The sequence below is a fragment of the Schistocerca piceifrons genome, chromosome 1 (genome assembly GCF_021461385.2).
Source record: "Schistocerca piceifrons isolate TAMUIC-IGC-003096 chromosome 1, iqSchPice1.1, whole genome shotgun sequence".
In the NCBI taxonomy this organism is placed as follows: Eukaryota; Metazoa; Arthropoda; class Insecta; order Orthoptera; family Acrididae; genus Schistocerca; species Schistocerca piceifrons.
In genome coordinates, this window is record NC_060138.1 from 836937583 (window position 1) to 836951337 (window position 13755).

Here is a 13755-nt window from a genome sequence, read left to right on the forward strand (position 1 = left end):
AACCAAAACACACAACACAAATAATATGAGTAACGCAACAGCAGTCAGAAGCAAAAGCACCATGTGTGATTGGGCATTGGTGCAGTAACAGCTCAATGTAGTGTCGTGCTGATCTTCCATTGCATTCTGTGAACCCATACACAAGGTATACATCGGCCAATTCTTCATCAGTAAACCTTCTATAGTACTGCTGTCTATCACTGTTAACATAGACTAGCACTGCCAGAAAACAAAACCCTAGACAAAACCGAGCAGTACTTAATGCAAACTTGAGGGCAACAAGTTGATGAGAGCAATACTGTTGTCAACATTACGTAACATGGGCAAACGGAAACAAGATACACAGCACATATTGTCAAAATTTGCACTGCTGTGCACTATTTTCAGTGCAATACAGATAGAAAGCTAATTGGGGCAAGAAACTAAACAAAATGCAATAATTCCATAATGAGTTGACAGAGACTGTACGTCCTTTATACCAAAATACAACAGGCTCTGAAAGTTTTTTGGTGGAGTTCTGTTTCACCCTGTACAGCTATGAGTTATAGAAGTTTCATAAAATTTTTATAAAATTACTAAGTGGATAAATAGGTATCTTCAAGTGAGAAGAGACTTATCCAACATATCAGCCTTCAGTTTTCTTGCAGAGGAAGATTCAGAGCCAGCAAGGTTTGCCTCAACAGCACACACATGTAGCAATTAACTAACATGATAGCATGTCTTGAGCATCATTTTTAGAAGTTTAAGAAATTTTACTTTCTATGAAGTACTGATTCAATATAAGTGAATATTTGCATCTCACAAGGAATGAGTTGATAGCATCTGAGATGTCATTTTCTTTGGTATTTATCAGTAAAAGCAGAAAACATGTGTCAACTTAGTTGCCAAAAAATACAATTGATTTATAATGATAAAAACTCAGGACAGAGTACGTGGAATGCAGGTAATCTAAGTCATCGTACATTTTTAAAAAATTGAATGACTCAGATTACCCAATTCAGATGTAAACACACAACGAATGTTTTGGAATGAAGCATAGTCTCTAACTGGATTTTTAGCTAAAGCATAAGATATTCTATATGCTGCTTTCTGCTATCACAGCAAGGTACTTATTGACTTGGTTCAGATCAACTGTTGTGTTTTCAAAAATGATATGTAGCACCAGCAATCTAATGTACCATTAAAGAGATTCAATATTATGAAATGGATAGTTGTTACTCACCATATAGCGGAGATGCTGAGCTGCAGGTAGGCATAACAGACAGACTGCCACACAATAAGCTTTTGGTCAGACTGTCTCTGGCAGCTTCAGCCAGACTACCAGACATTGTGTGACAGTCTTTTTGTTGTGTCTATCTGCAACTCAGTATCTCCACTATATGGTGAGTAGTAACTATCCTTTTTGTAATATTGTTAAATTCCATCCTGAATTTTTTCATTGTTTGACTAAAGAGTTTCAGTAATGTACAAGTATTAGAAATGGTGGAAAAGGCTCTACTGTCATATTTGGCTTGGTATTCTGTGACTTGTCATAGGAAAGTATAGCATTTTTACGCTATCTTTTTATTTTTTATTCTGGACGGAGATAGCAGTCATGTACAAGATGTGTTGCTTGTGTGAACATGTTGCGTTTTTCATTCTGAAGAAAGCTTTCACCAAATGCTACATGTATACAGTCTTTTCATTGTGCCTTTCTGCAACTTGTGTGCCATCTTTAAGGTGAGTAGCAATCTATCCTTTTCATAATATTGTTGATATCCTAACCTGGACTTTGATCTTTAAATTAATTGTGTGGTTTTTAAAAAATAATAACAAATCAATTTACTACTTTATATGGGTAAACCTCACAGCATAAGCAGTGGCAACTCTCCCAAGTTTTAGATGCATTAATCACAATCCTTCAATATGTGCAACCTCGGTCACACGAAACACATCTACATGGTAATCAGATTCTTTCCACACTCAGTGTAGCATGTCCTCCGTGATGGTCTGCAGTGCATGCTTTATCCAATCACACACTTTCTCAAGGGGCACGGGCACTGGCAGGACATAAACTCAAACCCCCACAGAAAGAAATTGAAGGGTGCTAAATCTAGCAAACAGGGTGGCCACAGGAGAAGGCTGTTGCAGCACATCCAATCCAGCTTTGGTGAAGAACACGATTAAGAAGCTCTTGTACATTCCTGTGAAATTGGGGCAGAGCACCGTCCACTTGCAAAATGTATCACCGTAAAGGGTGTTCTGCTGGGTTAACTATTAGGTTTCCAAAATGTCTTAAAATGAATTATTTGTCAACACTTGTTTGGAAAAAAAGGGGCCATTGACTTTTTCACATGCTACCGCACAGAAAATGTTCACTTGTGGAGAGTCATGCTGATGCTCTATCAGCATATGTGGTTTCTCACTTCCTAGATATGGACATTGTATGTGTTCACTTTGCCACTTACATGGAAGATAAGTCTTTCTACAAAACCAATATCCTCCATTTTTAACTGCAACTCTTCACGAATGTCATGCCTTTCAACTTTGTCTGCCACTGTAATGGCCTGCACTAATCCCACTTTGTACAGTTTATAACATAACCACTTACACAAAACCACAACATTTGGCATTTACAATTCCCTACTTGCTTTACCAAATGACCTGTGACGACTTAGATGAAATGCCTAGCACATTTTAACACCTACCTACGTTATTCTTGTGTGTGTGTGTGTGTGTGTGTGTGTGTGTGTGTGTGTGTGTGTGTGGGGGGGGGGGGGGGGGGGGGCTTTCCTAAACTGTGCACAAAACTCTTGCTGCACTATGAACGCAGACCTGGTCACTTCAAAATGGAGACAACCAAAAGTCTTTTCCTGTTGCAATGCCATCCTGGAAATAGACGCTACACCTTTGTAGTAAAGACAACATGCAAACAGTGGGTAGCACACCAAAAGCTTGGACAACTGCTGCTGTTTATGATGTAAGGTTTGCCTGTATAAAGTAATAAATCAATTTATTATTAATTTTTAAAACTGCACCATTCATTTTGAGAGAGAAAATCAGTACAGACATAGTCGAAAGCTGCTACCTAAAATGTATTATTTCATGTTCAGAGAATAGCTGAAGAAAACACCATCTATCTACCAGCCCACTCAGTATATTTTTGGGAGTGGATGAACAACCACATCTAAGATCTTACGTAATAGTCAGTAGCTGTTGTTCTATAACCCTCCCAGACTGGCACATGTGCCAGGCCTGTGAAGCCCTGGAAAAATTTACTGCACTGCTTTGTAATCAATCATCACAAGACTAATAAATGAAAAGACAAATTTTGATTCCTACTGACGATTAAAAATGTACCTACAAGTCTGTCACTTCCTCCTGTAATTTTACAGACAGGTCATGAGTTACTTGCAAAAACTGTCTCTCCCCTTGAATTGTTCAGTGATTGAGCTCGCAACCTATACAAGGGGTTTCAATAGTGGCTTCTTAAGAGTTTCTTGGACACATGTGGAAGGATTATAGAAGAATAACAGAGGTTCTGCACTTTAATTCAAAATCTGCATACACATCTATTGGGACAAACAAGATACATAAATAAGCAGTTACTGAGCAATAACAGTTAGAGAGATAACAACAAGGATGGGGGCCCAAAAGCACCACTACAGCATCAGTGCACTGGCGGTCGGCTGCTTGCAGAACTGGACACAGGCACACATTGCTACAGGGACTTCTGAAATACTGCACATCACCTACAGAAGTGATCAAATCTCATCATGAGTTTCCTGTGCACACCAGACTTCAAGTTAACAAGTCCAGTGTATGTTGCAACTACAATGGCGGCAGACTTGCACACCAATCATCACAGTGGACTGAAGCCAATACATTGTGATTAACACTGCAGAGTGACTCCACTGGTAAAAAGTAGTACCTTGTAGCCACCTTGATTAGGGGAGCAGTGCTGACACTCCAGCAGCCTTTCAGGGAGAGTAGTGGGGAGTCTACTGCACTTTTAAGTTGGTCATTCTGCGTTAACTCCAGCCCAATGCTCCCATGACAAAAAGGTCTCTTTTCATGGAATCAGAGCAAGTTTGAATGCAGTGAACACTGACTTGCTTTCCAACAAACATATCATCTTGAAACTATTTTACTAAATTTATTTCCAGAAATCTAAAAATTATGCAGACCTTCTCATGCTGTGGTCCTTTACTTCGGCAACACACTGTTCACTTTGGAATCATGGAAAAAATTACTTTCGTGGAGGAAATTTGCCTATAGAATTTAGCAGTTCATAAATTACATATGCAATCAAACTGTGATTGCAGTTATTTGGTTCATAATCTCTTTTATAGTTTGATTCTGTGCTTGGATACCAAATTAATTAAATATTTTTAACTCTCTCTTACAAAGGGCTGGACACTAGAAAAGTCTCCATGTCATGCTGGTTTGCAAACAGTGGATGTCAATGCCTCCTAACCTTGAAAGAGTAGCTTCAGCATTTGAAATATTGGAATGTGCTTTACAGATCAAAATCTAAATTCAGTATCAGAGCTAGTGGTGAAACAAGACTGCATCAGTCTCTCTGCGAGACACAGTTGTACTGCTGCATAATTGCCTAAGCTACTCGTCCAATGAAAGTAATGAAGGCAAGGATTGTTGGTGAAATAGTGCCGTGTGTGCTTCGGTCACTTCAAGTGAGTATTTCACAAAGAGTCATGTCTGACTGTTGCTGATGGCCTTTTTAATTCATTAAACAAGAAGAGTACGATACAAACATTTCTACAATCACAGAATTATTGAGACTTTACATGTACTCTATTACCGCATTAAATTTGTCAGCAACTTTCTTTTCTTCTACTTTAGTTTCAGGTGCCTTGTATTCACGATTCAGTTCATCCAAAATTGCCTGTGTTTCAGCATTTACAGTTTTCAGGCGTGCTGATGGGTCATCGTCTGGATCTGGAAACCGATAACAATAAAACAAGCAATTTTATATAATGCTACAAAATTTAAATTCAGGACATAAAAATCAATATTTTCAGCCCATTTTGATATAAAAAACAGTTAAAATACCTAAAATTTGAGATCTTTATCACAGCCTGCTAGTAGTTCTATTAAAGAGGACATCATACAAGGGCATGTTGAAAAGTAATGCATCCGAATTTTTTGTGGGAAAACTCTTCAAGCTTTCTAAATAAAACAAATTTTATTCACATTCTACATCTTTATTCTTCTTGTCTACATATTTGCAGCCCCCTGCCACTAGTGAGCTCCCAATTGTAGTGTGTAACATGGTAGAGTCTAACATAACTATGTGGAAGCGTGAGAAACAATGTATTATAATCTAGTTTCAAATTCGAAGAGCTAGTCCACACATGGAGCACCTTCTCCTTCAGTATGAAAATGCCAACAGTCCGACGCTTTGAGTTCACTGTCATCAATGATCGTCCACACAGTCTCGACTTGGCACCATCTGAGTCTCATCTGTTTCCAAAACTTAAAGAACAAGTTCAAGGACATTGCTTTGATAATGATGAATTGGTGCAAGCATAGATGAAGTGAAGGCTCTGTCAATGTAGACAAGAATTCTACAGTGATGGTATCAATGAACTTGTGTCTTGATATTCGTATCAGGTCTCCAGCCAGAACATAACATCATCTTGACAATATTTCGGGGGTTCACTTGGCCGGCATCTTCAGGTGAATAAGCTGTCACACTAACTCACTGGAACTGAAATCGAAGTGCAACAACAGCTCCTTTATACACCATCTGTAGGTCCACCCCGCGTGCCTAAACATAACTGCTCTCTAGTACAAAGCACGACAGCACACCAGTGGTGAAAACCCATGGAAACAATAAATCAATATTCTCGCAGAATAAGCTGAGTAGCGCAGTCACCGTGGTGTAGTGGTTATGATACTAGACTGTTGTATGGAAGGTTGTGGGTTCAATACTCACCTGAACCGTAAAATTTTGATTTCTATATGCAGTTCAAGTACATTCTAGAAGTATCCACAAATGTCAAGAATCATTGTAGTGGAATGTTCTATAACTGTATATATACCGTAAGTGTTCTGACCGGAGGCAGTTCGCTCCACGCTCTTGTATGTGCAAGTGCTGAATAAACCTTCGTTAGGTGAAGTTAGTGTTTGTCTTTCATCTAATTACACCTTCTTCTACATGACATTATTCTGGTGGAGGCACTGTGTATTGGGACTTGTGATAGCGCACATTATCGATGACACAGTGGCTTCCATCCGGTCATGACAGAAGCGCCGTTTACATGTCTAGAAACCCAAGTTCGAGCCATATTCAACAGATCACAATCTATCGGAGACAGAAAAGAAGAGGACATTACAATACAGCAACTGTGTGCCACCACAGGAGACATCCTTCCGGGTTCTCTGGTGACGATGGCCAACATCCAAACAAGTGGCTGAAGGTATAACCAAATTTAACAAATGAGATGACACCGTGTGTTTGGCTAACACATTTTTCTACTTGGAGGGCACTGCCAAGCAATGGTATGAGATTAACAAGGAGAAGTGCACAAGCTGGGAAGTATTCCAGGCAGAACTGCACTAGTATTTCGGCGACACACGACAGAGGTGCAAGGCTGAAGATAAATTAAAGTGCAGGGCACAGCATCCAGGAGAAACTACAGCATCCTACATTCAAGACATCTTCGAGCTGTGTAATATAGTGGATCCTAGATTGGAGGAGGAAGATAAGGTTGCACATCTCATGAAGGGTGTTGCTGAGGACATGTATCAAGCCCTACTCCTGAAGGAGGTTTTGACAGCAGACAACTTCGAAAAATGGTGCCAGTATATCGAGACAATACAACAAAAAAGAATTACACACAAGAAGTGATTCTTCAGTTTCTCCCGGCATATTCGTTGCTCGTCCATGGGTATACTGCCGGTTCATAGTGTCCAACGGGCACAATATTTCGGCGATCAGACATGTCGCCATCGTCAGGTGTGCTGACGAACTGAGTTTTAACGGCTTCCAATTGTCGTATCGATGTCCGTTACAGAGGAAGAAACTGATTTCACAGGTGTTCTTTGTCAGATAGTGAGAGAGGAAGTTCAGAAGGCACTTGGATTGCACTATGAGCAAAAAACTGAGACGCTTCAAGAAGGGAGGAAGTGGAACAGACATTGAACCCAATCTCTCGTTCTTCATTTCCCTCTAAAACGGTGAAAAAGTCAAGACCCACGTGAATTTACATTCCTACAATGCCGCACGAGGGACCTGTTTGGGCACCAAGGAAGACTGACATCTGGAGGACCCAGGATAACCAACCAGTATGTTTCCACTGCAGACGAGCGGAACATGTGTTGCGCTATTGTCAAGAAAGGTGGCAGATATTTGATGACAACTGCGCCAGAAGACAGCACACCGATCTTAGCCCACGCCAACTCCGGGACAACAAAGATGACCAAGAAGATCGCCACATAAAAGCTCCAGCCGATCACCTAGCTGCTGCAACCTGGAAAACTAAAGGGTGTGATCTGCCTTGGAGGTGAGGCCACCGAAGAGAAAAATTCTCTGCTGTTGATCACTACAAAAATGACAGGAAACTACATTGGTATCCTTATGGATGGCCGACCAGCCCAAGCTCTTGTGGACACTGGAACATCATATTCAGTCATTTTGGAGAAATAGCATCACCAGTTTGCAGAAAACCGTATTCCTCAACAACAAAACATATTTGCTGAAAGTGGCTAATGGGAAATATGCAAAACCTACAGGAGGATGTGTCATTCATGTGGGTACAAGTGGCCATACACAGCCCTTAGAATTTATCGTCTTGCAAGAGTGTAGTCGTGACATTATTCTCGAATGGGCCTTTTGAAAGCTTCTCAGGCAATTATAGATTGTGGTCACTCAAAGATTATGCTAGACGAGATGAGATACTGTGGACAGGAAGATGCGCATCCGAGTGTGCGGAGATAATGTGTGCTGGATGAAGTGATCATTCCCGCAGTCAGCACTAGAAAGGTAACTGTCATGTGTCATGCCATGCATCAACCCATGGATGTTGTCGTGGAATGTAAGAGAAGCATACCACTGAAGAATAACTTCGTCATCCCAGCCTCAGTCGTCTCGTTTAAGAACGGATTCGGTGAATTGTGGGAAGTTAACTGTCGCCATGAACCGCAGATCCTTCCAAGACGCATGTGCGTAGCAAATGCTGAGCCATTAATCACAGAACAGCTGAGTGTCGTAGAAACCTCCCATGCCGAGTCTGTGGGCGAAATTAGCGCTACCATTACGAGACAAAATCTTCTAGCTAGACTATCTCCAGATCTCACTAAGGAACAGCAGAAGAAGCTACTTGCCACTCTTCAAGAGTTCTCTGAATGGTTCAATCCACAGGTGAAGAGCAAATTAGACAAATCGACAGTGAAGCACTGGATTAGCACTGGAGACCATCAACCAAAATGCCAGAGAGCATACCATGTGTCAGCAACAGAACATCGAATAATTCGCGTCGAGGTAGAGAAAATGATGAAGAATGACATCATTCAGCCTTCGTAGAGTAGTTCTCGTCAGGAAGAAGGATGGCAGTTGGAACTTTTGTGTTGATTATAGGAAGCTTAATAAGATAACTAAAAAGGACGTTTACCCTCTACCACGAACTGACAATACACTAGACTGTCTGAAGGGGGCTAAGTTTTTCTCAACCATGGGCATGTACTCAGGACACTGGCAAATCGAAGTCGATGAGGCTGATCGTGAGAAAACTGCATTCATCACCCCTGAGGGACTGTGCGAGTTTAAGGCAATGCCGTTTGGTTTGTGTAATGCACCAGCAACTTTTGAACGGATGCTGCATAATCTTCTACATCACCTGAAGAGGATGATGTGTCTTTGTCATTTAATAACATTATAGTGTTCTCAGAGACATCTGATGAACATATAAAAAGACTGAGGACTGTCAGTCCCTACCTTTTGCAGGAGGCATATCTTCAAAAACAGGAAGAATTTTAATGAGCTTTAATATTAAAAGTGTATTCCATCCACCAGCTATGACTAGAGTACTGCTGGACTTGATGAAGGATGATTTGGTTTTGAGGACGTCCAGTGTCTACAAAATTCCCTGTGACTGCCGGGAACTCTACAGTGGACAAAAGATCCGTACGGTCCAGGATCAACACGTGAAGCACCATCACCACATGTGTTTATTTCAGTCAGAAAAATCTTTGGTTGATGAACATTGTCTTACTGAAGGACATAAAATTCTGTACGATGAGATGAGACACAAATGACTGCCCCTGTGTCACGTTACTGGGATTGTGTAGTGAAACACGCTACTGAAATCTAGCTATCTGACAATATCAGAAACAGAGATTAGGGGTATCCTCTAAGTAGGAGTTGGAACCCTGTTTTGTTAAAAAAAAAAAAAAAAAAAAAAAAAAAAAAAAAAAAAAAAAAAAAAAAAAAAAAGCTTTGTTTTAGTCGTCAAAAGATGTCAACAGTGTTGGATACAGATTTTATCATTTCTGTGAGTTTTCACCACTGGTGCGCTGCCATGCATTGTGTTACAGGGCAGTCACATTCACGCACGTGTGGTGGATGGTGTGTAATGGAGCCAGCACTGTGGTTCGATGTCAGTTCTGGCAAGTTAATGTGACTGCTTACTCACCTGAAGATGGTGGCCGGGTGGACTGCTGAAATTTTGGGTCAAGATGACATTATGTTCTGGCTGGAGAACCAATATGAATATCATCAGTATCATATCAACTGTTTGTCACCAGGGTGACTATGTTGAGAAATAAATATGCATACATAAAGAATACTGATGTAGAATGTTAAATGTGGTTGTTTTCTTTAAAAAACTTTTAAGAGTTTTCGCATGAAAAATTCAGAGGCACTACTTTCTGGCACATGCTCATACAAGATTAAAGTGTCTCCAAATCATTATCAAATACACTGTGTAAGAGGATTGTCAAAGAGTCATTAGTTTAATTTTTTAGCATTATAGAAAAATGACATAGGAACTTATTAAGACACCAGTCCAGTATTTGCCTGGAATGCTTTGAAAACATAAATACACATGTTGTAGATGAAGGAACATCAGATTTCATATGGCTATGCAAGAAACAAATATTTTGTAGCTACAAACCATGGTGGAACATCTGTGGATATTTTAGTTGGTAATAATGACAGCCATGTTATGTTACTCAACCCATGAATAGTGCTGGTTATTAAAAATAGTAATGCATGTACAGAAAGTTTTCTGTGTACTGCAATTCATAAAATGCAATTTGGTGGATATGGTTCAGTACAGATTTGGGTGTCACTTTGAAAATGTTCAAGTCTTCATCTGACAACAACATTGGGCATGGTATAAACAGTTTTAGATCACAGAATTGTGTTATTTAGCTGCCCACAAAACCTAATTTTATGAAAGTGCAACTGTACTCATTTAAATTGGGTTTTATAATTTAATTTAGAATGTTCATAATTTTAATGATTGTCATTTTATAAGTACGACATTAGGAGGAGGTGGGACAAAGGCAACATAACCCACACTAGCTCCAACTCTCGATTAGCACTTGCATCTTTGTAATTTTTTTTACACTGAGTTGACACTTCATGACATTCTTATTTATAAGTTTAATGATACGTTCACTGAACGTTGTTTTACAAGTTATAAGTTTTAGTGAGTGAACTTTCTACAAATTAACTTTTTAATTTTTCACCTTTTATAGCCTGATAATATAAAACAAAAACCCCGCCTTTTATGTTCATTTAACCTTTATTACAGATCTTATGAAGCCAGTAGTTGAAACAGTGCTATAAATAAAGAAAAATATTAAGCAACATAGACAGCTTTATTGACAAGATACCTGAAATGATCACAGATTTGTTCAGGAAATTTATTTACTCTATTAAGACAATCTTGCCAGTGTGTATGTTGTATCTGTGTACATTTTGCAAAATAAAGAGTGCTGGATGTGTACGATGACAGTTTTGTTACAATAAGAGCACAGAATAATCATATACATCAGTTTGGAAAATCACAGTAACTTCTGACTATAATCCTAAAAAATCAGTATCAGACTAGCTGAGAACTTCAATCGTCACTAATAACAGTGTATTAAGTATTAAGGGAACAAAAGTACACACATTCATTCAATCTGCAGTAGTTGTAGGGCTTTCAGCTGTTATTGCATGTGATAGGTCTGAAACTTGCAGGGACATGTAAGGGTGATTAAGGATTCCTGGCTCATGTTATTTTTCTTAATGTTTATCCCTAAGAGACGGAGAGAATGCATACAACATAAAAAGAAATCCTTGAAAGTTAATGTCTACAGTAACTATTTGAATAAAAAATGTTCTTCCAAGAAAGTGATTGTTGTGTGTGTGAAATCCTATGGGCTTAACTGCTAAGGTCATCAGTCCCTAAGCTTACACACTACTTAACCTAAATTATCCTAAGGACAAACACACACACACACCCATGCCCGAGGGAGGCCTCGAACCTCCGCCGGGACCAACCGCACAGTCCACAACTGCAGCACCTTAGACTGCTCGGTTAATCCCGCGCGGCGAAAGTGATTGTTAAAGGGTATGTCTACCATTAGATGCTTCAGTATTCCTCAGATATTGGATGCATTAAAATTAACCCCTCTACTATGGGTTAGATTAAAGAATATGATCTGGCAGAAGATGATGATTCCCCTTGACAAAATTAAGTTTCTTCTTCCACTTGGATAGTCACCATAATTCAAACAGAATACCTATATGGTGCTGGGCCCTTGAAATCTCATTACTCAGTTCCTCTTTATGGGTTACATAAAAGGTATGATTGATTTATCAGACAAACATATGGTTCCTGAAGAGGGACAGCCTTTTCAGTAGTTGCAGAAGCAACAGTCTGGATGACTGACTGAAATGGCCTTGTAACATCAACCAAAGCAGCATCACTGTGCTGGTGCTGCAAATGACTGAAAGCAAGGTGAAACTACAGTCATAATTTTCCCGAGGGCAAGCAGCTTTACAGTGTGGTTATATGATTATAAATGATGATGGTGTCCTCTTGGGTAAAATATTCCAGAGGTAAAATAGTCCCGCATTCAGTTCGCCGGGCGGGGACTACTCAGGAGAACGTTGGTTATCAAGAGAAACAATATTGGTGTTCTACAGATCGGAACATGGAAAGTCAGATCCCTTAATCGAGAGGTGGTTAGAAAATTTAAAAACGGAAATGGGCAGGTTACAGTTACATGTAGTGGGAATTAGTGAAATTCGGTGGCAGGGCGACCAAGACTTCTGGTCAGGTAAAAACAGGGTTATAAATACAAAATCAAAAGGGAGTAACGCAGGAGTAGTTTTAATAATGAATAAAAAAACAGGAACACAGATAAGCTACTACGAACAGCATAGTGAACACATTATTTTGTAGTCAAGATAGATAGGAAGCCCATGCCTACCACAGTAGTACAAGTTCATATGCCATCTTGCTCCGCAGATGATGAAGAGATTGAATAAATGTATGATGAGGTAAAAGAAATTATTCAGATAGTTAAAGGAGACAAAAATTTGATAGACATTGAGGGCAGGAATATGATAGTAGGAAAAGGAAGAGAAAGAAAAGTAGTTATGTGAATATGGACTGGGGGTAAGGAATGAAAGAAGCCGCCTAGTACAATTTTACACAGAGCATAACTTAATCATAGCTAACACTTGGTTCAAGAATCACGAAAGAAGGTCATACAGGTTGAAGAGGCCTGGAGATGCTATAAGGTTTCAGATAGATTATATAATGTTAAGACAATGATTTAGGAACCAGGTTTTAAATTGTTAGACATTTACAGGGGCAAATGTGGACTCTGACCACAATTTATTGCTTATGAACTGCAGATTAAAACTGAATAAACTAGAAAAAGGTGGAAATTTAAGGAGATGGGACCTAGATAAACTGAAAGAACTAGACGATTAGAGAGTTTTAGAGAGACTGGTTGGTTGGTTTGTGGGATTAAAGGGACCAGACTGCTACGGTCATCAGTCCCTTTTTCCAAGTACTAAAAACACCCACAGAGAATAAAAACGATTAACAGAATAGAGCACAGACGACACAGAACAAGAGAAACTGAGACAAAGACCAGACAAAACGAACTAAAATCACACAGTGTGTGACGGTGGTTGGCCGACCATAGAAATAAAAAAAGGAAAAGCCAACCACTTAAAACACATTAAAAAATCAGTTTAAACCCGGAGGCCAAAGGCCAGAATCCACACAAAACAATAAGATAAAACAGAAACACTTAGATTAAATGATAAAAACCCCTGCCCGAATAAAACGTAAAACTAAGTCAGCCGTAGCAGAGTCATCTGTTAAAAGGGCAGGGAGCATGTTAGGCAGTGCGAACGACTGCCTGAGCACAGCTAAAAGCGGACACTCCAATAAAATATGGGCCACAGGTAAAACGGAGCCGCAGCGGCATAGAGGTGCATCCTCACGGCGTAGTAAGTGGTCGTGCGTAAGCCGAGTGTGCCCAATGCGCAGCCGGCAGAGGACAACAGACTCCTTGTGGGAGACCCGCATGGACGACTGCCACACAGTCGTCGTCGCCTTGATTGGACGGAGTTTGTTGGGCGTGGGCAGATTGCGCCATTCAGCGTCCCAAACCAAAAGAACTTCGCGGCGTAAGACTGCCCGCAAATCAGTCTCCGGGAGGCCAATCTCCAGAGATGATTTACTAGTGGCCTCTTTCGCCAGGCAGTCAACATTCTCATTGCCAACATGGCCTGGGGTC

At 40.0% G+C, this 13755-nt stretch overlaps 1 protein-coding gene across 1 annotated transcript in view; it reads right to left on the minus strand.

The window, feature by feature from the left end:
* LOC124714841 (RING-type E3 ubiquitin-protein ligase PPIL2) overlaps nt 1-13755 on the minus strand; it is a 92544-nt gene that overhangs the window by 64008 nt on the left and 14781 nt on the right. Inside the window, exon 5 of the mRNA XM_047243053.1 lies at nt 4802-4938. Within this exon, the coding sequence (XP_047099009.1) occupies nt 4802-4938 (137 nt within the window). The remainder of the gene's footprint in view (nt 1-4801; nt 4939-13755) is intronic.